At 35.6% G+C, this 27,734-nt stretch overlaps 2 protein-coding genes across 2 annotated transcripts in view; one reads left to right on the top strand and one right to left on the bottom strand.

The window, feature by feature from the left end:
- The window catches only part of LOC126965898 (phosphofurin acidic cluster sorting protein 1), a 167,572-nt gene that overhangs the window by 58,057 nt on the left and 81,781 nt on the right, over nucleotides 1–27,734 (bottom strand). The gene's annotated exons all lie outside the window — the stretch shown is intronic.
- LOC126965916 (NADH-quinone oxidoreductase subunit B 2-like) lies at nucleotides 7,177–15,983 on the top strand. Its single transcript, XM_050809705.1, has 5 exons — nucleotides 7,177–7,257; nucleotides 10,013–10,175; nucleotides 11,865–11,992; nucleotides 14,225–14,450; nucleotides 15,772–15,983. Exons 1-5 carry the CDS (start codon nucleotides 7,214–7,216, stop codon nucleotides 15,886–15,888), a joined length of 678 nt encoding a protein of 225 aa, XP_050665662.1. The 5' UTR covers nucleotides 7,177–7,213; the 3' UTR covers nucleotides 15,889–15,983.

Consider the following 27,734-nt stretch of genomic DNA (forward strand, 5'->3'; position numbering starts at 1 on the left):
TGCTTATTTCATATTATAACAATCAATTAATAAACATATTACATATACTATAGCTGGTAATAATGAATATACAACAAAATTTCATATTATAATTAAAAATCTTTTAATGACGAAATTTGTAGAGGTTCAATCATTACAATAATTATTTAATTTTTCCCTGTTCTTGCAATGAAATAATGTCACAGGAGAACTGTCAAACAGTGCGTTAAAAATTTATCTAATAGATATGTTGATACAAGAATAAAATACTAAATAAACAAATATTAATGGTGACGAATCAAAATAAAAACTATCATGTGTATAGTTGGATAAAACTGCAGACGGTGTGCAAAATGCGATTAAAATCGGTTCAGTTGTTTATTAGTTCATCGCGGACAAACAACGTGTCACGTAATTTATATATATTAAGACTAGCTGACCCGACAGACGTTGTTCTCTACGTAATAAATAAAATACTGTTTTTTATGAATTATCAATAGCGTTTCATAACAACAAGAATTATTTCCTAAAATATGCTGTTGTTATGATCAGATTGTTTCACAGCAGAACTGTCAAACTGCGCGTGAATAAATTCTCTCATAGAAAATTATATGTCCACAAAACAAACATTATATCTCTCAAGTTGGACTTAACTGCGCTAGATGAAGTAATCACCATTAAAAGCCGTTCATTAGTTTAGGGAGTTCACTGCAAACAAACATGAGGACACTGGATTTCACGGACGAGTAAAAAAAGAAGGACTCCGCGCCGTGACATTAGCAAGTGAAGCACCGTTATGCTAGTGTGTGTGCGGTTACAGGGGATACTAGTTACACAATTTTTTATCCCTTAATTAATCATATTATATGGCCACAAATACTTGTATAGTATCGTTTTTACACTTATTCACAACGCACGACGGCATTTTTAAAATATATTATTGAGACGCAAACTTATCTGGCACAGACGATGACAATTCTCATAATGGCCGCCTATCGGTCTGTAGTAGTGTAAGTGTGTTGGGGCTATGTATTTACACGTTAATCGGCTTGTTTTGGTGCTACACTGTTATGTAAGGCGACACAGAGTCCTTATTTTTTTAATAGTCCGTGCTGGATTTATATATATTAAGATGTATTTTAAAGATCATAACTGCCTCACTTTGCGCCTACGTCGTTCTATCAATGGCTCACAAAATAGCCAGACAGTCATTTGATTACGGATATTAAGTACTTCACAAATGACTATTTTATTACCAATCAGCACGCGTCACGCACCATAATGCCCGGTTCACACGAATCATTTTTGTAAATATCGTAGAGATAATTTGTTATGTTTTTTTAAGTGATAACCCTCACTTCTGGGATTAATTACACATCCAGAGCCTGAGGGTTGAACAAAGTATACAGGATTATATCAACGATACGTCACTCGAACGGTTGGCTCAGTTGGAAAGAGCGCTCGCATGGAGCGCTCTTCTTTCGAGGTCGCGAGTTCGAGTCCCGCATGGTTCATAAAATTTTGTTTTCAGTTTTATTTGTGTCACGTAGAGATATTAAGTTATTCTGATAGTATTTCTGATAGTCTAATATATTTTAAAACATGTAGTTTTAAAGGTGAAATAATTTTTGAAATCGGTCCAGTAGTTTTTAGTATATCCCTCACAAAGAGATATATCAACATAGAAAAAATCATACGTTTTCTTTATACAACGTGAATCAAAAAGGATATACTATGCTTTGAACCCGACATTCCTTAGGTCACCTCTAATGACTATGTGAAGTCAGAAATGAATTAGCGTAATATTTAAATACAATATTTAAAGTCCACAGTTTTCGCAAAAACTATGCATCCCGCAACCCTTATCAGCTGTTTTTCTGAACTCTCTTTGACCTAAAACAGATTAATAACGTAGATGTGGCATAATATCAGATAATAGTAAAATGCCTACTGCTCCTTGCACCTGTGAGGAAAATTATAATCTCATTTTGCCATGAAGACGAAGTTATTTTGTATGTGCATTTTCTTTAGCTGACATTGAAAATCATTCTAAATTTGTATTTACTTTAATTACCATTAAAGATAGGTAATTTTAATCCAATAATGAGACTCTGTAATGCATATTTTTAGGTTAAAAAGTTCGGCCTATCGGCATTTTTACTCTTTGAATTGTGTGAATGTGAATATCATGATTCCAAAATTTACTGCTCTGTGATTGGAGAATGTTTATGTGTTTGTAAAATCAAAGGGATTGCCGATTGTAAAGGAACCTACACACCGGACCATTTTTAATTCAAGATATTTTTGTTGTGTTGGAAGTTCTCATTTTTGATAAGTTATTATCTAAGCACTTTAATGTAGGATTATTTGAATGATTGATGTCTCAAGGTGACAAGCGCAATTGTAGTTCAGCACGCGTTTTTGGGTTTTTCTTAACTCTTGATCGGCACTGCATTGTAATGGGCAGGGCGTATCAATTACCATTCGCTGAATGTCCAGCTCGTCTTGTCCCTTTTTAACACAAAAAAATGTATTATCCAATAAAGATAATTCTAATAGGCTCCTATTAAGAAATTGTTCTTCACGGATAACTTTAGTCAAAATGGATGTCTTTGACCATTCTCGTATTAATAATAGATAGGTAGGTATTTCATTCCCGGGCCGGGCATTTGCAAAGCATTGGGGTTTTAGTAAGAAATTTCTAAGTAGCAGCCCAGAGTTTAGAAATGTGGAGGCTTGCCCCTATTATGTGGGTAAATATGAACCTTGTCCAATTTAACTCCCAGAAGACTCAAGCTTGCGCGTATACCACTAATAAAACCCCATTTGTAGTATCACCGCTCTTTGACATCACTTCCTTTACATCCTCGCCTAGTATCGGAATACTGGGTCTCGAAATCTTGAGTTATTGTCATATCGAGGCCATCTGGAGAGCAAAGCCAAATAGGCTGTCATCTCTGGTCTGGCTCACCCCAGTAAGCTCGATCTATTTGACCGCGCGCAACGCAGAGCAGCTCGAATTGTCGGGGACCCAGTGATCTGTGAATGGCTGGATCACTTGGCGTTGCGTAGAGACATCGCCTCATTTTGTGTCTTCTACCGCATTTATCATGGGGAGTGTTCCGAAGAGCTGTTTCACCTGATTCCTGCCGCCGAATTCGGTGCTCCACAGTGCGGTTTTCAAGGAGCTTTCTTATGAATGAACTTCCTTGTGCGGTGTTTCCGGGATGATACGACATGGGTACCTTCAATAAAAGCGCATACACCTTCCTTAAAGACCGGCAACGCTCCTGTGATTCCTCTGGTGTTGCAAGAGAATGTAAGCGGCGGTGATCACTTAACACCAGGTGACCCGTACGTTCGTTTGTCTTCCCTTTCCATAAAAAATACAAGCCGCGTGTTATTTCGGCGAGTGTGCATACCCCTTAATCATAATACCAAATTCAATGGACATTTTATTTAATAATTTTTATACTTTAGTTGTGTTCCGACATTCATATTTGTTAGATCGTCGCGTTGGACTTTTGGATTGCAGTATTTTCGTATGATAATCATGGCAGATTATGGGAACAATGAATATTACGACATGATATTGTGTGTTGGTGCGGTGACAAATAACAATCTGGTCGCAGCTCGCGAATTGTACCACAATCGGTACCGGAATAGGAGGCTTCCCTCATACGCCTGTTTCCGAAGATTGGTGCATGATTGAACCCTTCCTTTAGTGGTGTTGCTGCAAAACCTACGTACCTCCTTATAACTGTATCATGTGTGATGTACCTGGGCTGTTTTGAATGTACTAGTGATGAAATAACTAGGTATCTACTTAGGTACCTAACTACCTAAAACATAATCAACATGACATTATGTGGTGTTTTCTGTGTATTTATTGTGAAACTCAAGGAGTGTTAAAAAGCTGCGCAGCAAAATTGGTATGTACTATTATTATCGAATACCTAATGTTTAAGTCCGTAGGTAGGTTACCTAATTTTGTTTACAAACAACGACTCCGCCCATATTAAATGGCGGTCTCTTTAAAAGTTACGGTTGTCTAAGAAAAGAAATTGAAAAATAATATTTTTATTTTGTAGGGGCTTTTTTTATTCTGATTTATTTTATTTATTCAAATTTAAACATCACAATACTATTGCATATGACTTATTTAACGTAGCATTGAATTTTTAAAAATATTTTGATAAGTGGATATACTAAAAATAGAAAAATTAATGCAATAAATCTCACCGTGTTGTGTGAACGCACCGTAACGTGGTTTATATTGATCGAGGCGCCCCGACACCGGAATGTTTCTGAGAAGAATGTGTGTATACGGACTTACAAAATATCAATGTGTGCTTTAAATAGTGGTCAGCTAGTTTAATATTCAAAACACTATGGAGATAATTCCAAGCGTGGCTGACTGTTTACGACTTGTAAATCGAAAACGGCTACAGTAACAATGGGTTCGCCTTCCTTTCCTATGTTGGTCTAGCTCCGTAAAAAATATTATATCACATAACTCGACGGACAGATAGTCGTTGGGGCAGAAAGTCTCCGCATGGCGACCACGTACCGGAAGACTATATAGTATTCCCCACAACATAGACCGATGATCTGGTCAAGATTGCCGGAATAAGTTGGATGAGGGCACCCCAAGACCGATCGTCATGGCGATCTTTGGGGGGAGGCCTTTGTCCAGCAGTGGCCGTCTTCCGGCTGAAATGATTAATGATGACGCTACTGCAAGTCATAAGCCATATTTTATAATAATCGAATGTTTTCTTCAATATTACCTTATTTTTTTATATGAGAGGGGGCAAACGGGCAAGAGGCTCACGGGATGGGGAGAGGTGAGGCAACCGCCCATGGACATCCGCAACAACAGGTGTGTCAAGAAATGCGTTGCCGGCCTTTAAAGTGGGAGTATGCTTTTTTCTTGAAGGTCCCTAAGTTGAATCTATTCGGGAATACCGCTGCCGGTAGTTGATTCCACAAAGTGGCTGTGCGAGGCAAGAAATTTCGGACAAAACGCGCGGTTGTGGAATGCCAGACGTCTACGTGATGCGGATGGTACTTTGCACGTAATGTCCTGTGGTGGAATTCGGCCGCTGGAATCAACCCGAACAGCTCCTCTGAGCACTCCCTGTGATAAATGCGGTAGAAGATGCAGAGAGAACCCACATCTCACATGGCAGTTTCGCTATAAGCGCTTTATGCCACACCCGATCGAAGGCCTTGAATAATTTGTAGCAAAACTACAAATCTAGCATACTATTAATACAATGGCCATTCAAGTTCCACATATGCAATTTTGTGTCACTTTCGTACAAAGTATTGCAACCGTAACATCTCGAACATTTAACATTCCCGTCTCGACTCTAGGCTGCTCGTTATGCGACGCAAGCCTCGCCCTTTTTTCTGCGAAGTTTTAATTGAACATCCCTTTTCGTACAAATGATTGCGATGGAATCCTTTGGGAATCTTTTAAGAAATATCTCACGCGTTTCCTCATTTGTTGTCACCCTGTTTACGAGCGACTTACTGCAGATTATAGTAATTTTTTTTAAAAGCAGAGTTCTATTAATAGTACTAAAACGGTGAAAATGTTGTAATACCGACCGGCCTGTGCTCTCTAGTAATACTTAAGTATTACTAGAGAGCACAGAACACGTAAAAGACAGTGGTCTCAGGTCTCGCTCAGTGGTGCAAGCACAGTTAAAAGTGTTTAACTGTGCTTAAGAGCAATGTAAATGTTGATGATGTTCTTTTAATGGCAGAGGAGGACAGATGCTTTAAAATAAGAAATATCTTTAAGGGTATACACTTATATAATAAAGTCCCAGTCACTGTTCAGGCGTTATCTATAAATAAATATAATTTTTTATTAAAAAATGGCTCTGTCGTAAATCCTACTACTCCACAGCTCTAAATGATCGGACAGCCTAGGACTAGATTATGATTATTTTACAGCAATAACAATGACAGTAAGTACAATATTATATATTTTATGAAAAATAAAAAATGCTAGGAGAGTTTCTTGCGCAGCATCTTCTCTCTCAGAGTTGCATGTAATGCATTTTAACCAGATGTAGGCATACAAGTACGTGATGGTAGGTGATTACCTCGGCCCATCCTCTCTTGTAACACCGAGTACTACTGACGCAAAATTATATGCAAACACGGTTCTGTCTTTGCTTTCCACTAGATTTGTCACTCATTTTATAAACATTTCTGCAAGCTAATAGTTACAACCGCTACGAACGACCAAATTAATTTGAACGTAAGTTGCTTTCTAGACGAGCTAAATAATATTTTAAATAGCAACATTTTTTAAGTATGTCTGAGCGTGACTTTACAAGATCAAATGCCAATTTGTCTCGTTGGTTTTTATTTAACTTTCACATCTTCTGTATGTATTAAAAACTTTTCTCGAAGTAAAGAGAACACTAAAAAGGAATATTTTTAATCGGGGCTTGGAGTGAGGAACATCTTTGGCAATTGCTTTTCAAATGTTTATTTAGAATTCAGTACCATCTCATACGAGTATGAGTAGCAAGCTTTCTGTCCAAGTCAACCTTATTCAGGTCATGCATTATTTTTACATAATTGGCTTCGTGGAAACAATAAACGTGGGTCGGATACGCCTGGCAACCTTTTTGTTGCGGCTGACTGAAGGCTGGCAACCATATTTTTTACAATTCATACCCCCTTATTCATAATAGTCTGCTAACTTAAAGCATTGCTGATTCTCACTATGTCTTCTTCTATTGACCTAAGTCAGAATGAGAAAAAACACTCCTAAGCGGCTGTTTAAAGTTAGCGGACCGTTATGAATTAGGGGGTTATTCTTTATTAAAAAAACATGGGTGCATTTGACATCAGAAAATTAATCATACTTTAATTAATTACAGGTACTTGCGGCCACATTTTTATAGGGAACTTATGGCTAATACATTGCTAACTCCCTAAACGTTCATTTAAAATTAGTTTAATAAAATAAAACACGTACCAGCAGAATCAAGCGGTGGTATCTTGGAATATATAGAGGATTTTTAATAACGTTTGATCATTAATATACAAATTATTATTATCACATATAAAAACTAACTTATGAAAATTAATTTCATAAGCTGTCTCTGTATAGACCGTTCACTGTCAGCTCTAGAATTCAGGACACGTCATCGCTGTCAAAGCGTCAAAAGCACGGACATCTGTTTTGGTGGAAAATATTGGTACAATGTTTACGTTAATTGGATCGGGAACGTGGAAATATTGTTCCAGGTAATACTGAGATTTTGCAGCATTTGTGATTGACTACTGCTGTTATTGTCATCATTTGACTGGGAAATATAAGTTTTATAATCTATGTTAGTGATCCACAATATATTCTTTGATATAACAAGGTAGGAAACTTTTGAGGAAGACGTAGGCATGGTATTAATTAGTTATTAATGATTTGTAAATAGTTAATCTTTCTCATTATTATGAAATTGATATAAAGCGCAGATAGTTTAGCTGACTGACCTAGAAAAACTTGATATACATAAAAAGTATTCAAAATGGCCGACATCTGCGCTGGTATTAATGTATAACGAGAACGAACCTTGAGATCTCATATGTGCAAGTAGATCTGAACACCTAGACACCAGAGGAACAAATGAAATGACAATACCATCCTCTCAGTAAGATCCATAATGTATTGATATGACATGAGAAGTAATCAAGCCGAAACATTCTGTAGACGATGAAGATGTAGAGACTGATGAAACATGAGAGGAAAAGAGAATGGGAGTCAAACGTGGTGGTGGTGGAACTCGACAGAGGAACTTACTGTACACTATACGACTCTTGATTTGTCATTCATAAAAGGCAGTATTCTTTAGTTATTTCATGTCGTGATCTCTTATCACCCACGGAATAATGAGGTTACGTACAAACTTGTTTTGGCTCTCCTATACAAAATATTCAGCGTTTATCATTCGCAATAAAAATTAACGCCATGATGGGCAACTGCAGAATCGAAATTCTAAATGACATTTATCTTGTCTATAATTAAGTTGAAACATAAATTTTAAATCGAAACGCTATTGTTCAATATCAATAACATAAGTATTTCAGTCCATGACTAACAGGTATAATAATATCGATGTTTTATCGAGCTTCCAATATCTGTCACAAAACTTATCTCTCGGGACATCATTGATAACGTTTGATATCAATAGTGTACACGATACTGTGCCTTGAATCCCGTCATCTGCAAGTGCATCGATCAGGTTTATATTATTACAACTATCGGGTTTCTTTACACATTAATATACCATACTAGTAGGTAAAAATAAAACGAAAATACAAAAGTATTTAAAAAAAAAATAAGTACACGCAATAAGGTGTAAGCAAGGTGGGATCTGTGCAGTGTAAAAAAAAGTAAAACATTTAGGGGCTCCAGGCCATAATATTCAATCTATTCATAAAATTCTAATATAATAAAAATATATAAAATTCTTGCGTCATGGTGTTATACTTTGAACTCCTCCGAAACGGCTTGACCGATTCTCATGAAATGTTGAGTGCATATTGGGTAGGTCTCAGAATCGGACAACATCTATTTTTCATCCCCCTAAATGTTAAGGGTGGTCCACACGAATTTTTTTTTAATTTTTTTGACATTTTTTTTTAATTTTTTTGATTATGAGTCAGCATTACAAATAATAGTTTTAAAAAAACTAAAAAACACGCTTTATATAAAATTCAACTAAAAAATAGAAAATAAATTTTAATAAATTTAAATTGAAAATAGTGTTAAAAAAATATATTTCATTATAAACAAAAGCGTGGGATGTAGAAGAATTATTATTTTAATAATATCTTTAAAAGCACCCCACGCTTTTTTTTTACATAGAAATATATTTTTTTTATAATAATTCTTCTACACCCCACGCTTTTGTTTATAATGAAATATATTTTTTAAAACTATTTTCAATTTAAATTTATTAAAATTTATTTTCTATTTTTTTAGTTGAATTTTATATAAAGCGTGTTTTTTAGTTTATTTTAAACTATTATTTATTTTTAATTTTTTAGTTAATTTTTTTAGATTGTATGTAGGGATTTGAATATCTGCGAATAAAAATATTTTAGTTAATTGGAAGATCACTTAGTTCAGCGCCATCTATTCGCTTCTAAACGAATTAGATACTATAATTTTGTGGAACTGTCTTGACATGTCGCGCGGTTCCTTTGTAGTTTACAATAAATTACTAGATGGTGCTTATTAGTGATTTATTTATTCTAAAATTATATAAATTGGCAAAAATCTTATTTTGCATATTGAATAATGGAATAATCTTGTCAAATTAGTGTAATGTCATCGGTCCTCGATAAATCTACAAAGTTTGAACGAAATCTAGCCGTTTAAAGTGGGTCAAAATCGCGCTCAAAGAAGTCGGTTACAAACATACAGGTGAAGCTAATAAAAAGCGTGTAAAAGTACATACAACTTCAAATTTTCACCCTGCAGATCAACAGTTACTTTTGTATCGCGATTTTAATATCGGCAATGCAACGTTTGCTGGGTCAGCTAGTATATCTATGGTTACAAAGTGAGTCCAATGTCCGTTTTCATTTATACTTCTATACTTATTTGTGTGGCTTTATTATGTAGATAGTGATGGACATAGTAATCGTATAACAATCAAATTTTTGCTATTTTCATTTGCATATTGTGCATAGCAAATAATTTTTTGCTAATGTCAACGGACAAGCTTGGAGATTTTTTTTATCGCATGTTAGATGAAAATAATTCAATATAAAAATGAAATCAACCTATTTGATATGCGCATTAAGAGGTATTAGATACCAAGTCTTAACAGAAAACGGTGTGAAACTATCCCATTTCATCTTCAACAGATAAGCAGTAGTTGCCATTGCATTCATGATTTCAGAATATGTCTCTAGACAACAAAAAAAATATTATAGTTTCTCAAATGTTTGATTTGACTTGTCGGAATGTGAGTAAAATAACTTTATATCCAAACAGGAACAAGCTCTTCAAGGACACATATTTTGCAAATACCGTAGGGCCAACGCCGAGAATCTACTCAAGTCCGCCAAAGAAGAATGTTTATGTATACCCTAACACAACGCCGACTTACAAAGTGGGCGAGAACAGGCGATACTCACCATTCCACTGGAAGAAACAGGTAATGAAAGCAATTACTGCGATGATAACGTTACGTAAGTCAAAATTCAAGAATTCATTTAAGTCATTAATAACATTTATGAATTGCAATTAAGCCGTCATTGGATGAGAAGCTCATTGCAACTCTTTAACTAATATTTGGAGCTTCAACAATTTACCATTACCACTATTTTTATAACCTATGTAAAGTAATGCAACAAATTTAAATTAATGCAACAAATAAAAATTTTCAAATTTCTTTTACTTCTTTCACTTCGCTGCATGGCTTACTTACTTCTAAGTACCAATAAATTTATAAGTGGTATTATCCTTCTTCGGCATAGCTTGAAGTTGATGAGCATATCGACATTAAAAATAAAGTTAGTCCCCTTTCAAATGCCTGCAACGTTCTAAGCAGACCAGCACATATTGCTCTCGGGTCCTTTTTAAGATCAAGTTATAAAATACTAGTATATGTATTACAAGATTTATATCTGTTTCATAGTAAATACTTTTACGGCGGTAAATGGTATCCTGTAAAGTCACAAAATGAAATGCTGCGACATATTCTCTTACACGAGCGAGTTCCATTTAACATCCGTCGCATTCTGAGCCCACTACAAAATATGGATTACTTAAAGATGTGTTCACGTTAAATGTTTCAAAATACGAGATACAGCGGTTCCGATGTTTTAATATTGAAGTTGGCTAAATTATTATGGAGTGAAAAAATATGAATTTCGAGGAATTAATCTCGATAACATTTTATTTTTTTTAAGCGAGCTTTACATTGGCGAGATAAAGTTCTCATGGGCAGCTATTAGCGTAAGTGTGCTAAGCTATTCATAAAGATGGGCAGGAGACTGATAGGAACCCTTTATTGGTTTCCTCTCTAGCCATTATTGCAATTAAAGTATTTTTTCACTGTCAAATAATAAATATTAGTGAATCCAGCCAGTGCAGATTATGCCGTAAGGCTATAGAAGACCATCAATTAAAATATCCTGCTGGTGTTTATAGCGCTAGAGCGGGATGCCTCAAGGGTTCCTTGAGGGATAGGATACACCACTGAATCCTTTGACGATTCAATGCTTTTTAAATGAAATAGCCCTTGTGGTTTTTATTGTTCATTAAATCTCCAGCTGTGCAAGGAAAACTAAATAGCTATGTAATTCCTAAGACACGTCAGATTGTTGGAGCCTGTATCTATATTCAGCGCACGTATTGGTAAAGCGCATTCATACATGTTAAAGTCCGTCCACGCTCGTGTGATTTCTCCGGTGTCACAAGAGACTTTGGGCGGCGGTGATCACTTTCAACAGGTGACCGTTACGCTCGCTTATCCTCCTATTCCATAAAATAAGAAGAAACGAGCCTGGAATTATCACTGCAAAAGCTCATATTAAATAAATTAGATTGCCGTATAATTGCTTTTGATTGAAACGCAGCAAACAAGTTAATACTTGTCGGTATTCCGATATAATTGTTTCAGGGTTTAATCGCCTAGATTACTCGCTTCATCGTCCGCTTCCACTTTTAACATATCAAAAGCTGATTTTATACGAAGCATCATTCCTGAGCTCGGATTTTTGTATTTATTAGAGCGTGCCCGTAATCACTACTTGTCCTGTGAAATGTTTTCGGGTGAACTGCGCGTATTGTACAGACAGCATTGAAGAATAAAATTTTGTTTACAATTTTCTTTTTTTAGTCTACTGCTGAATGGGTGGTGGCGCGCGTCGATGACATCCTGAACTGGGGAAGGAAAGGCTCCCTCTGGCCTCTCACCTTCGGGCTGGCTTGCTGTGCGTTAGAGATGATGCATTACGCAGCTTCTAGGTAGGTACATACTGGTGACATGGCAATTGCATAATAGTTATTCTAGTAGCACGATAGAATTGATATTTTTTGATGGCGTGTTATTAAAGGATTAAATAGAGCATTTTTTGTAGTAAGTAAGGGTAAGGAGGCAAGTGGATCATATAATGGAACGAGAAAACTAGCCGCCCACCGGCGATACCAGTGGCCAAGAGAAACGTAGCCGGCTTCTTCATAACTACTTCTGTTAAACTGTATCGGAAAAAGTACCCTAAAATGAAGCAGGGGAGAGGTTCAGTCGAAAATTATTGGAAGCAAATACGCCGCACCTCCGCAATACCCGTGATTACGCACACACTTTGTCAGCTCGAGTTTCTGATCGATCGCAGCGAAACCGAATCCTCGCCTGTCACGCGATGGTTCGGCCCCGCGTTTATTTTCATCTTCTGTTATCAACCGTGATATTTCAAATAGAATAGATAGGTATCTATAAAAAAACTTCGTGTAAGATAATAGCGTCTCGATATTTGTGTTAACCGGTCATAATGAAACTTTGCAACCACTTTGTCAGGGGTACGATACAAAATTTACTCGAATTTTCGGGAAAAAGCGAGAAATATGATAAATGCGAATGTGATTTTATTTGTTCTGCTCTCACACTGTATCTGCACCGTCGATCATCATGAAATTTAGTATACGCGCGAACTGTAGTAGTATATTACATTAGTAGTATAGTACATTTAGATATAGCCTTACCCTATTCAGTAGATAGTGCCTAGATTATAATTATTTTACTTACTACGAAGTCCGTTGTTGGCAACAAAAGTATATTGTTCGTTTTATTTTTGTCATGTTATTACAAATTTGTGGTGTCCGTGGTTAGAAATAATTTACGCTATTTAGTCTATGGACTAACAAGTGGAAAATTTACTTAATGCTAATTGTAGCACTGAGATTGTAAGAGATGTTACACCCCGTAAGTAAACAGACGGAAGTAACCAGAGCTTCAATATTCTTTGGGTCCAAAAAAAGATGATTGATCAAAAACAAATTAGTAACTAGAGTTTATAATTAAACTGTTTGTTATCTACAAGCGACAATTTATTATAATTAATACCTCGAATTTGTAGCTAGTAAACATACGAAAATAAACCACGATTTAAGGAAATTAAAAAATATGAATTCATATTACCATTGGGGTCATTAACGATGAAACTAAAGAGCTTCCCCGTTTTAATCCTTCAAAGCAGTTTTAATTAAAATACATGCTCGCTAAAGTTATTAATTAGGTCGAGCTGCAGTGGCATTGGCGCTAAGCATAAATTCTCCCATGCAATATTCAAATAAATATAACTGATGCGTTCACAACTCGCTATATACAACCTTGGATGAATTTCCAACGCTTTTTGCGAACTACGACTGTGCAAATTATGAAGACAAGGCATGATAGATGTGTCATAGTGCTGTGCGATTATCGCCTACCTCCGAAAACATAGTGATGGTTTATTATCATTAATTTTTATATTATTATAACAAAGTTCGACGGACAGATGGCCGGTGGAGCAGAAAAATCCTCAAATGGTGACCACGTACCGCAAGACGCAGTGTTGGAAGGCCCTCCACAAGATGGACCGACGATCTGGTCAAGATCGTCGTGGAGATCTTTGGGGGATGCCTTTGTGCCAGTGGACGTCTTCCAGCTGATGATGATGACGATGATGATAAATTATTATTGCCACACTTAGTTTATTGTGCATAGGCAAACTGGGAAAGTGTGGCTGTTGATGACCCAGAATTATCATTTTTGAGTACTTTGAACTCTCAAATATTTAGGCTCTAGCTGTAGCTTATTGGGCTTTTGCTATCGCTTCTTGGGTTTTTGCTCTCATGTTCATAGAATGATAATGCGATATTTTTTGGAGGAAGTAGAAATATGTTATAAATGGAATTCTATGAGGGCGTAGAATTATTCTTCCTAAGATTGTAAACACAACAGACTAGTAATATTGTAAGCTACACGTTTCTGGTGAATCTCTTCAATGTCTTATGCTCGCGCATAAAAAACAAACGCAAATATTCTTTATCCAAGTTATCATTTACAAGAACTTTTTGAATCGTAATATCTACTTATTCGATCACTATCAAAACAAAAGGTATCTATCTACATAGCTTTAAGTATTTTGTGAGTAATTTGATTTAAATTATCATTATCATTTGAATCTGAAAAGGCCCTAACAATGTTGTCTGTACCAGATACGATATGGATCGCTTCGGCATGGTGTTCCGCGGTACTCCGAGACAAACTGACGTCATCATCGTGGCAGGCACCGTGACCAACAAGATGGCTCCCATCCTGCGCAAGACTTACGACATGATGCCCGAGCCGAGATTCGTGGTGTCGATGGGCAGCTGCGCCAACGGCGGAGGATATTACCACTATACGTACTCCACCGTCCGCGGAGCTGACAGAATAATACCAGTACGTCACGTAAACGAATACGAAACATTAAAATTTCATAATTCAGAATTTTCACTATACGAGTACATAATCGAATTTACTCAGATGATTTCCGAGTTTTAATCTTAAGTGAACGAGAGTTAGGTAACCTTAGAAAAACAAGAATGAACGAGACACAGTAAAATGGGCCGAATTGCTACAATGCAAGGTATAATTCATAACATAAAAATAGTTCTACATTGCAATCCTGATGTGTGTAAGTCAGAAAAGTACCTCGAATACCTGCCTATCCTACATTTACTAGCTCGTTTTCCAAGAATACTCATATACTGAAAAAGTGCCTGGACTCTAGTTCTCAATATTCAATCTATTTAATCTTGATAAGCGTTGGAAAGCTGATAAAAAGCAAATCAAAAGTTGGACCTAATCAAGACACGCAAGACCTCTTTTTTACGCTCCATCAAACCATAAAACGAACTGCTTTTGTTGGCCCTAGGCATGTATGTCTTCCATGTATTTCGTTAAGGCCGGAAATACTTCATAGCTATATAAATTAGAGTTACTTGAAACTGTGGTAATCAATTAGTTGATACCAAGGTCTAAAAGACTTTTCTTTCAAAGAAGAAAATTCTTTTTCAACTGAAAACAATATCGGAGTGTTACAAATAAATCCAGATCAGGAAACGAGGTTTTAAATCAATTACACAAGAGCGGGGCTTTTCGTATAGCAATTTAGAACTATGCTACGAGTATAATCCGTTCGCTCTTAATTGAAATTTCTCCAGTTTCCAAGCTAAGTTTTCTTGTGATTTACTCGTAATTCATTTACAAAGTAATCTACAATTATCGGGAATCGAGAGTAAAGTGAAACTGTAACTAACACCTTGATAGAATTAACGTCCATATTATACCTAGTCTGGTTTTATAAAGTTAAATATATCCGCGCTAGAAAGAAATCACTTCATTATCAATTATTGGTTTAAAAAACATTGTATTAGATGGACTATTATATGTCATGATTTACAATGAATATATTATATAGCCTTGGGGTCACCCAACGTATTAGATATTTTTTTATAATTAGTTAGCAAGTCACGAACGAAGCCTTAGGTTCTAAGCGTCCGCTTTCATTACAGCATTATTAAGAGAATTCTTTTCAAGAATAGCATATAGATAAGCTTATGTAAATTCAATAATCGCCGCTATGAATGTAGGAAACTACTCTTTCAGCTCAAGTAAACATATTGACAATCAAACAGAAATATATTGTACATTGTTGGACAGAAACCAACTCAGAAGTAAAGTAGATTAAATGATAGCTGATATATTATTGTTTATCCAGGTGGACATTTATGTTCCCGGCTGTCCCCCAACGGCTGAAGCACTCCTGTACGCGATGCTGCAACTGCAGAAGAAAGTCAAAAGGATGCGCCTCGCCCAGACGTGGTACAGGCATTAGGCCCCGACTACATGTCGACTTGCAACATACTTAATAAAATATTTAAATATAATAATGTTGATGATAACGGAAATATTAAATGTAATGTGCTAGCATCACGAGTATTATTTACGAAATGATAAAAAGGTGAAGGGAACTAATTAAGAAATCGCGACAGGCTCATAAAGTTACAAACATAATCATTTTGTCTATTATTTTGTACTGTGACCGTTAATCGTATTTCATCCAATTGCAAATTGATTGCTAGGAGGTGAGAAAACAGTTACAAACAAAGAAATTCAATACGGCAATTTTTCTATTTTGCTTTTTAAAATTTGGAGCAAACTACTAATTAAGCGCTAAGAAAGCTTGATCAGATACCAAGGTATTAATAGTTAAAGAAAAAATTAAGTGTTTTCGGATTTCGAATATTATCGTAGATTAGGAATATACGTATGGATTAGTGGAGGATTAACGTTTAATATAAACGCGGGGTCTCTTAAGACAATTATCAAAAGAAATATTATTACCATTTTAAAAGTTTTGTTACTAAAACGGTAACCATAAATCTGGGTACTAGATTCACTTAGTAGTAATTTAAAGCGAGCATCGACGTGAAACTGTAGCTTTTCTTAAATTGCATATGGAAGAAGCATTTAGAACTAAATTAAAGACATACAAGACATAAAAACAACCTTGGACAGATTAGGAACGGAATAATCATATGTACTTTACGGATACCAACATTGTACATCCGTATCTGCAAATCATTGATTCAAAACCGAAATTGCAACTACCCACATTCTGCTGTATTGAGTATTATTATGAGAGGATAAATAAGGAGTAATAACACAAAATATCATGTTTACGTTGTTGACTGAACAAACAAATTTGGTTTCTTCACCATTTTTACGTATCTCTTTAAATAATACTAATAATACGTCACAAACAGCCAACAAATCTCAGCGCGCCAACTCATGCGACGAGGGTATAAAAGAGCAGTTTCTGGCTCATTCAATTCAGTCTCGTGCCAAAGTTTGGCGAGTCAATATCTCCTGAGGATGCCTCGTGTAGAGGCCAAACACGTGTCGAATTCTTACAATACGAATATTGGCGGAATAAACACTCAAGAAAACTCAAAACATTTGGTTTAAATAAGACGTGCCCAAGATAGATATGATATCAATACCATACTCTCTTGCAACACTAGAGATAAGAAGAAGAATAAATTTATTTAAATAGATCGTATAACATTATATTAAGATTAATTATCTATAAATCATTTATCTTGGCAGTCATGATTTAGCATTGCTGAAACAAGAGTCAAATTAGAGTTTATATTGGCTATATTTTACTATAAAAAAACGAGTATTGCCTGATGAAAAACTAAATTTTTCGTTTTTACGATTGGGTAGATACATAAATCACTATAGTTACAAATTCTTCTAGTCCTTTACTCTTTCGCGGCTAAAACAATACTCGTATGACTTTAGTAGAATTTTCGGACATGCAGTACAGATGCAGTAATTGTGGAGATGACTCCACAATTACTGCATCTGTCATCTGCACATTGAATTTTTGTAGAAATTCATGCACTGGCATTCGTATATGTATAAACTCCCAATACCACAGACAATTAGAAACGCGAGGGGGCTGCCGTCAACTGACTCGCATTAAGCTTAGTCACGTACAGAACATCCACTGGATTTGTTCAGCAGCGGGAGACTCGGGGCGTGCATACGTTGTATGGATATAGTACGATATCGATTCCTACGACGAATTGAATAGCATCTCGATCACTTCCCTTTAGAATTGTGTTAAAGTTATAACTTCTGACAATCTACCATATAATTTATTGACATTTTGACAAGCTCCATGAGTCAAATGAGACTTATATCTTATGATATCTGATTTTAAAAGTATACCAGGAAGCTTCAAATAAAATATTATGAGGATCAAATTAATAAATGTGTAATTCCCAATTCCCAATATAGTATCTACAGATAAAGATAAATGACTATCTTCTACTGTCAGTAATTAGCTGTCAATACTCTGAAGCTGTCCCAATATACCCGATAAGTCATTCTTTTCGCCTTATATTGAGGCGCGTGAATTGCAATTTCCAAACAAATTTCTATCGCTGGTAAGCTATACGTCCTCCCATTGACAGACAGCGTGTACGGATATGGTGAGTTACCGTCGATAAGTTTATTGGGACAGAAAAGTCAACGATAATTACGATTTTTATCTCAAGTAGGCCACAACCGAATATAGACTGAATATTGGGAACGGGCGTAAGTTACTACTACCCTAAAGCTTTCTGGAGTAAGTACTATAAATGAAATAAATAACCCAATATAAACGTCCTGTATCTAAAAACATAGAACTGCTAAATACACATTACTCTGACTCACAAAAAACCTCAGTAATTCTGATATATGGTGTTTTTGTTAAACTTGGGCAAAACACGGCCAAAATAATATTTTGAGTGAATTGGCTCTTTTCAAATCTCCTCTGTTTTGATAGGACGTTTGCTTCTTTAATTTGCAAAGGCTTCGATACGTCCGGTTAATTTAAGTTTTTTGTTAATCACAGTATTCTTTATATAATATATGTGTAATAATTATTTATTTTATTGAAAATTGTCATCTAATTTTAGTGTGGATTTCTATTAAAGCGTGTTTTTCAGTCATTGTTCACTATTATAACGATTATATTTTTGCTTCTTTAACAATAATAATCTCGTGGCACAGAAAAATCGACTTTTTGGTGTGCACATGTCTTAGCACGCGCCTTGGTTATGACACATGGCGAGTATCAGACATAAAAGACCGCTAATCCTGAAGATCCTGATAAGAAAAATGGGAGACACATACTATTTATTATTTTTATTTTTTTAAGTTTTTAAGTAAGTCAGACTATTTATTATTTATATTATTGCAATGTTATAAATAATCCTATTGATAAGCAGTGCATTCCAAATATTTCAAAAGGACTATAGCCATTGAGGCTCCGAAAAACTTACTTCTGAATAATCTTATGAATCAAGAATCAATGAAAGCAAAATTGAAAAAAAAACAACAATTTAACTACTACCTCTGAATATATTATTGATAATGTTATATATGGACACTAGTGGACCCAACAGACGTTGTCCTGTACACACGTCTTAAATTTGCAAAATCTGTCCAGCCGTTAAGAGGAGTTCTTATTTATATGGACGGAGAGAATTATATTATATGGACGGAATTGAGAATCTAAACCAATCTCAAATTCACTGAAACAAACAAAAAAAATCATCAAAATCGGTCCAGCCGTTTAGGAGGTAGTTTAATTGTGAATCTAAACCATTCTCGAATCCACCTGAAGACACACACCAATCTCAAATTCACTGGAACACACAAAAATATCATCAAAATCGGTCCAGACGTTTAGGAGGTAGTTCAATTGTGAATCTAAACCATCCTCGAATCCCCTTGAACTCACACAAAAAATTTCATCCAAATCGGTCCAGCCGTCTAGGAGGAGTTCAGTGACATACACACGCACACAAGAATTATATATATAAAGATAGGCACATAAAAGAGTTAGTTAGAAACTGTCATAATCATTATGTTAACACCAGAAATAAACATATACTTTTATGCCTACTACTCGTCGTGTTAGTAAGCCTTTGTTTGGGCGATAAATATAATGCTTTTATAACATGAACCCAAAAAATATTCCAAACAAATGTAATACGAAACTTAAAAGAGTTGTTAAAAGACGTTTATCTGGTAAGATTACTACTATAACATAAAAGACTTTATTAATGATACCACAGATTGGGAATGGAACAACTGCCGTCATGCTATTTAAATTATAAATTTGATTGTATCGGCAAAAAAGGCCCACCGAGTTTCTTGCGCCCGTTCTTCTCGGGACTGAGGCATTCATTTCCGACTGGGTTTATGACTTTCAATTAGTGATTTCCTATCCAATTTTGAATAAAAATATTTGAATATACATATAAAAATGTAAATTACCATCAATCGAGTGATTGACAATTCAGACAGTATCAGTTAACGTACTGAGTGACATGCCAATATCTAAAAAGCATCAATCACCCCACCCACGTCAAATGTCGACCAACAATAAAACACTCTGCCAACTAGATAAGCTAAAAGTGAAGCCATTAAAAGGAGTTCCATACCGTGAGTCTTCAATATAATTCATTTGTACCGACAAAATTCAGCCTGAATGAAGCCGGGGCGAATGTGAAATAATTATGTATTCATTCGCTTTAAAATGTTTCTGTGATAAAATTATCTGAGCCGCAACGCATTACAATGATATACAAGCGAACAGACGAACAAAGCATGCAAGAAAAAGAACATCTGTAACAGAGATACAGTAAGGAAGAATAAGAAATCGAATCTATTGTTATTGTAACCGATTTTGATTAACAAGTCGGCTACGCAGCTTAGCATTAGCTCCTTAGTATTTCGAATATAACATCAATAACTAACTCACACATTAACAATTTACGCATAGTTTAGGATTTGATCTGATCCGTCAATCACATAGGCGGTGCAATGCCTTCTTCGGACGACAAGGCTTTCTATAGACTGGCTGCCTCGTCTTGGTCACGCAAACAAAGAAGGCGATCATATGGGACTGCACTATGGAAGATAAACGCTGTTTGATTTTAAGTTCCTGGAGTATCGAAACGGTCGTACAAAATTCGGTTAACGATACGCGAAGCAACTTTTCTCGTACGGAGAAAGATGGCGGAAAATTGTGAGGTAACATCTGCTCGCTCTGTCAAGAACGTATCGACCGAGAAGAAGAAGATAGTTTAGGAGAATAAACGATTAAACTAATGGTAAGTGATCAACACCGTCCACACTCCTGCAACACTAGAGGAATTACAGGCACATAGCCAGCCTTTTAGGCGCACGCGCTTTATTTGACGGTACCCATGTTGTATCGTCCTAAAACACTGGGCGAAACATTTCCTTCCACACTTTCATTCTATGTGGCAGAAATCGATTTCGTAAAATAAGATATTTTGCAAAAGCTCAATAAACTAAACGTTATGTTATGGACGCTGATGGTAAAAGACAAGTTGGTAATAAGAGAAAAATTGCAGAGTTGATCGTGAAAGTAGACATTTTTCAAAAGCTCAATAAACTAAACGTTTTGTTAAGGCGGCTAGTGGTAATAGACACGTGGATGTATTATGAATAGGAGAAAGAATTGTCGAATTAATTTGAAGAGCAGACTGCTGAGTAGGTTGCCAGTTGTTTTCGTAAAAGTAGATATTATTCAAAAGCTCAATAAACTAAACGTAATCTTAAGGACGTCATACAAAGTATAGTGAATTCCATTTTTCCAACAACAAGATGACAAATTGGGACAAGTTTCCTTGTAGCAACTCTGAATAATTCAAGCTAAGCGGTGCGCTTCGGTGATACGAGTACGTCCACCAACAACTGGGTCACAGTTACAATGGACATGCTTGCAGGCTTGCTCAGTGTTTATCTCTCTACTGTTGCTACTGTTTTAAGAGGACATTATTTGAATTTCAAGAATTTTTTTTAGTAAAATTTCTCCTTCCTCATTTGCAGTTGTAGGTGGCCTGAAGGTAAGTCATCACCAGAGCGTAGGTGTCTATAAGATAAACTAAAAACTTTAATTTTAATAATACAAATACAAAGGTATCAAATTACCCCTTATTCCTTGAGTATCAAAGTAGGAATTTCAGTATTATCAGAGTCAGTGATTTCGTAATATACATAAGTATTATTTCATTATCAACATTTGGACCGACAGTAGTCATGCTGTGATTTCATCGTCTAGATAGATAGATCTTTGTGTGTGTCATTACAGAGTTTACTAGAGAGAGCCATTGTGGATCAGCAAACTCTCAGATGGCGATAGTTGCATTTGATGGGAATGTTACGTCTTATACGGTTTTTAAAAAATACTCTTATTATAAATATTATATTGTTGTGTTGATCTGGAAACACGGAGCAAATAAGTTCATTCCATAGTTTGATTTTACGTGAAAGAAGTTTCGCTGAAAAACCTTAAAAGTTAATTCTTCTTTGCCTTACAGTTAGTTGACCACGGAATAGGCAATTTTGGGACCCAATATTCCAATACAAGGGGATTAAGTGAAGTGTTGTCGAAGAGCGGTTATATGAAAAATGAAATACAACATAACTGAAATACTCCATTATCATATAGATATAATATGATGGGAGCTGGATTTAGCCGCAAATTTCTGACTATTACTTTGCAACGTCAGTGATACTATACTATAGTGATACTATAATATGACAATATTTTTTTTAAAACTGGATCAGATTTAAAGAATAAACTAAATATGTACCTTACAGCTCTCACAGACATGAAATAAATTTCCACTGTCCGAAATTACCACAGCATTGTCAACATGTCGCTCGCAAAGTGTAGAAATGACGATGAACAGTGCTCATAATAATATGAAACTAAATTAATAAGTGTAGAGCTTGTGGAATTTCCTCATAAATCTTAAATGAACAAGACGATGTCGGAAAACAATAGGATCGTAACCTTTTACGACCTTCCTCGAACCTTTCAGATAGGCACGGCTTAGTGATAAAACACAATGTGCTGCCTTTATTTACTACACATTGTGGAGGCGAACATCGAGCGGTCGAACGGAAAATGTTAATTCATAAAATAAGGAAAACATTTTCTCGAGCATGCCAAATTACGCAAGTCTGTGATAGATTACGTTTTTATAACACCGACTAACACAAAGTTTGTAAAAAAACACGTGTAAATTCCGTTTTAGTATAAACACAATTTTTATCAGATTTCCGTGGAATTACAAATTTTTCTCAAACATTTCAGAAATTACTTCAGTAACCACAAACAACATCCCTTCGATGTTTGCAAATTCTATCAGGAAAGGAATAAATAATTGCATGGATATTCGTCACTTTACAGTAAGCAGCACAAAATTTTGTAAACCTGCTTGTGTTAGTCAAATCATTGCCCCTTAGCAGGTTAAATTTAGGATTGAATTTAGGAATAATTGTTTTAAGAGCTGTCGTGGTTTTGGTAGTTCTAAACTATAGAAAACTATTTTATTTTTCAAATGATTTTTAATCATTATATTTTACCTATTATTTGACTTCAAATAATGACTAGCAGAAATCTAAACAATCAGATAGCCTGCCACTAGATCAGTATCTTAAACCCATTTGCAAAGTACAATATTGTGCAAATCATAAGTTTTAAAAAAGAGCACAAAAAACTATTAAGAGAATGTCTCGCGCTGTTTCATCTCTATCAGTGCGCAGTGCTTATTTTGATTTTTTTTATTCTTATTTATTTAATTGATATGAAAAAGTATTCTAAAGGAATCAATTTAGACAAACTATATACCTTTTTTATACTTTAAAAGAAATTTGTTATATGTGACATGTTGTGACATAGTTGCTTAAGAAATATAATGAAGTTTAATCTATACATACACATATTATTATGTAATAATAATAAATAAATTTCGTTTATTTCAAAGATTACATATACATTTTTTAGTGGTTGAGACTTCCCAGTAAGTTGTCTTAGGACACTTGTATTGGGAATATCTCGCAAATTCCTTAGCAGATACATTTTATTTAGTAAACAATATAGAAATAAACAGAAATGATTAAAAACCAAATTTTACAATTAATTAAATTATTAAAGTGTGGATGTGGGTTAGAATTGGACCTTTGATTGGGTCCATCTATACAATGCGTGTGTTTATCGTGTCAGTCTGATCAGAAGATTTTCCACCTCATCATAAGCAAGACAAGTTAGCCAATTATTTAAAGCTTTTCTGCAAAGATGTAATGTCATAGGATATATATTTAGGACACGATTTATTTTATTATATAAGAACACTGATTGACAGCTAAACTGTCGTTCAGCAAAAGTAGTGCGAACAGTAATGGTATCTGCTACTTTATTATTTCTTCTACTGATCAATTTGGCGTGATCTAGCGGAAGTGACCTGTGGACGGCTGAAATGATGTTAAGAACATAAAGTTTCCTAATTGTCAAAAGATTACAAGTCAAATAGAGTGAATCAGTTGGAAATCTTAAAGGTAATGTAAAGTAGATATGTATAGCTTTATGTATACAGATGCTCGTGTACGCCCGCAGAAAGTAATTTAAGCTTATGCTACAATACATTATGCGGCCTACTTTCCAGTAAATTATTTCTTTCAGCGCCGCTACGGAGCCACGGTCTGCTTTACAATTTACCTGTAACAATGAAAACAGTTCAGTTATAACAAGTATACAAACAACATGCAAGTGTGATATGTTACAAATAGATACTAACTACGGGGATGTTCCGCGTATTGTTTGAAACCATTATTTATTCGTGTTGTGTGAAGGGAAGAGAGCAATTAAGTCCTAGTCGAAAACGATTTATCTCTCAGTTATGGATACGCCGCAATTATTATTTTTATTGTTATTTGGTTATGGCCAATATATAGCCGACACCTGTAGACAGAGAAATACCACAGACAACAGACGCATTGTCATCTGTGAGGTTAACATAATGACAGTTGTCTATTTCGCCGCCTAATAATATATCCAAAATTGTCACTGACCAATAAAGATCGCACGCAAATACAATATAGTTCTCACGCAAACAGTCACATACGCATATATATATTCCGCTTCATATAAATAACGCAAGTTCTTCAGAAGACTTCATCAGTGGTCAACGATCTAATCGATAAGTTCTCGCTAATTCGGAGTTTCTCACATGAAGTTGTCACCTCTGGGCGGGCGCTCCTCAATACCAGATGTTTCTTCTGTCTGCATCTCCTATCACATATATCACGGGGAGAGTTCGGTGGTGTTGTTGAGGTCGGTGCTGGCAGCCAAATTTCACTGCACGTCAAAATGCGATAACCGCATCATGTCGGGCATTCTATAACCGCGAGTTGTGCGAGAAACTTCTTATGGAATCAATACTGGCTGCATCAATACTCAGAGCATTTTTTTCTTTCACTGCACCTTTTCGACCTCTGGTCAATGGTTGCTTCATCACCTCCCATTACGTGAGCTTCTTGCCCATTTGCCCCTCTTACATATAAAAAAAAAATTTGAAGAAATCAAATTGAGAGCTTCGAGAAAAAGCTGCCTGATTAGATTGATTCTCTTATATAGGTCTACTTACAGGATGATTACATCAATAAGTTAAAATTTATAGTGTAGTTCTTTCAAAGAGAATCGATTAAAGTTTTATTCAACGAAGATAATGAAGTTGACGAAGAATGACGCTTTCTGGGATACGCCCCTGCGCTTTGGCCACTTAACCAAGCGATCGAATGATGCAGCCATAAATCGTAGTATGTTTGATCAACTCTCACAAGTTGTTGCGTTATCTACAAGTTAACTGTTAACTGAAATGTAGATTATATTATAAGTAACCTGCTCAACCCAAAATGCATATTATAAGAAATTTGATTTGAGATATTACTCTTTCAAATACGGGCTTAAATGCCCGTACTTCTCAGGTCTGACGCATAAATTCTTAAATGGGTGATAGTATTTGACGATCATTAATTGATTTAAATTCCTATTGTTAATAAAAGTATAATAATATGAATTTGAAATAGTTTTTCTTATTATTAATAAGTTAAAATTCTCACTTTTGGGATTAAATTTTACATTATAAAATTTATGGATTTATTTAAACTTCTATATTAAATAAATAGCAGAGATCATTGGACTATAACTATATTGGACATAACTATGAATACATTAGATCTTGTCACTAAATATATCCGTAACTAGAGCTACGTTATTGAAAACGGCCGTATGACGTAAGAGTAATGTAATGTGACGTAAACTAAATGTGATCAATCGTTGATAGAACGTGATAACACGGCTTCCTCCTCGTGAGAACAATAGCTCGTAATTACAACCGGCAGTCGGTTTGTTACCGGTCGCGGTAGTTACATGTTAATTACCGCGCTACTGTAGCTCCCCTACCCTCCTGATTCCCATGGCTCTGTTGCTACGCTGTTTTCAATTACTATGCAGTAATTGATGTTGATGTTATAATGTAGTTAGTACTAGAATTAAGGTGTCCGATGATTACGGGCTAGAGCTCAAGGTCGCTCAGAGGGTAATGGAGAGGACTTTGCTCGGAGTTTCCCTGCGAATCAGAAATGAGAAAATCCGTAGGAAAACTAAAGTCATCTACATAACCCGATGATAGCAAAACCAAAGTGGCAGAGGCAGGGCACATAGCTCGAAGTACAGACGGCCGTTGGGGCAGAAAAGTACTCGAATGATGACCAGGTAGGTACTGGAAGACGCAGTGTTGGTTGAATGCACAATGCAAGGCGCAAGATGGGCTATATCATCTAGATATCCAGATCAAGATCGCCAGAATAGTCCAATCGTCGTGGAGATCTTTGGAAGAGGCCTATGGTTTTAAAAAAGGCAAAATAAATAGAGGTGGTGGGTAAACGAGTGACAGTTTTGTCCATTAAAGATTACGTAACGTTGATAAGGTTTAATTTGCATTAATGGATAGACATCCATTATATATATTATATATATAGACGTATAGTAGAAAATAAATAAATTTATCCCGGTGCGTCAGTAACTGTCAATATCCAACAACCTCATAGCTGTAAATCACATTAAAAAGACTTTGAAATGCCATATTTATATGGATGTCAATTTTGTGGCGCATGGTTATTGGAATTCGGCAACAGGAATCAGGTCCGAAAGCTCTTCTTAATAGATGCGGTGTAGAAGAGGGACTAATAGGTGAGGTGAACCGTTCAGTGTACTGGTACCCTAACAATTCAAGCATTTCAATGTTATGCGGTTAAATTAGCTCTGATACTGTTGGATGATTAAATAGCCTATAGTCTTGCCTTAATATTAAATAATTTAAGCCTCACTCGTGCTGAATCATCAAAATTATTTATGAGTATAATATAAAAGAACAATTCAATCAAAACATGCTCATTGTTTCTAAATATTCACGTGACCGGGTCAGGGGCAACTCGCAAGTTCACATTTCGATAGAGCCGTCCATATATCTAGAGTAGGCAAATATCAGAGCAAACTATAAGTGTTACGATTAAAAGGTGCGCTTTTAAGTAGTTAAATAAAAAAATATTACACTGTTGTACGCTTTTTCGGTACTTCACTGAGTGTAATGCAATGTAAATGTCAGATTTTGATGAGATTATAATCTAACAGCATGTATACTAATTGTTTCAGGTATAATAAGAAAATAAAACTGTGTTCAATCTGGTCACCGATCATTTCCGTAAACACTGGTAAATTCGTTAAAACCGATTAAATAACACACTCTAAGCTTGGTGGTCTACTGAAACGTGACATTGGCTGAGTTGTGGTGCCCCTTCCACAGAAGCTACAGTAGAAAGAATAGAATAATTTGGAATGTTGCAATAATAGTGATTGGTTGCTATATCTGGCCTAAGACTAGTTAATCTGCCATCATGGTTTTCGCCATCGTGCCGAAATATCGGAAAAAAAAATTAACAAACGGCCGATAGCAAAAACAAGAAGAGAAAGTTTATTTATTAGTTTACACGAAGCAATCACTGATAAGATGAGACTCCAATTTATGTTACCTTGTCTATTTAGAATAAAACCATAAATCACCGGGAAAATTGGAGGATTCCTGGAAACCGAAAAATTCTGAGCGGCACCACAATAATACGCTCGTCGCCTTGAGACATAAGATGTTAAGTCTAATTTGTCCAGTAATTTCACTAGCTACGGCGCCCTTCAGACCGAAACACAATAATGTTAACACATTACTGTTTCACGGCAGAAAT

Source organism: Leptidea sinapis, chromosome 9, assembly GCF_905404315.1.
Source record: "Leptidea sinapis chromosome 9, ilLepSina1.1, whole genome shotgun sequence".
Taxonomy (NCBI): Eukaryota; Metazoa; Arthropoda; class Insecta; order Lepidoptera; family Pieridae; genus Leptidea; species Leptidea sinapis.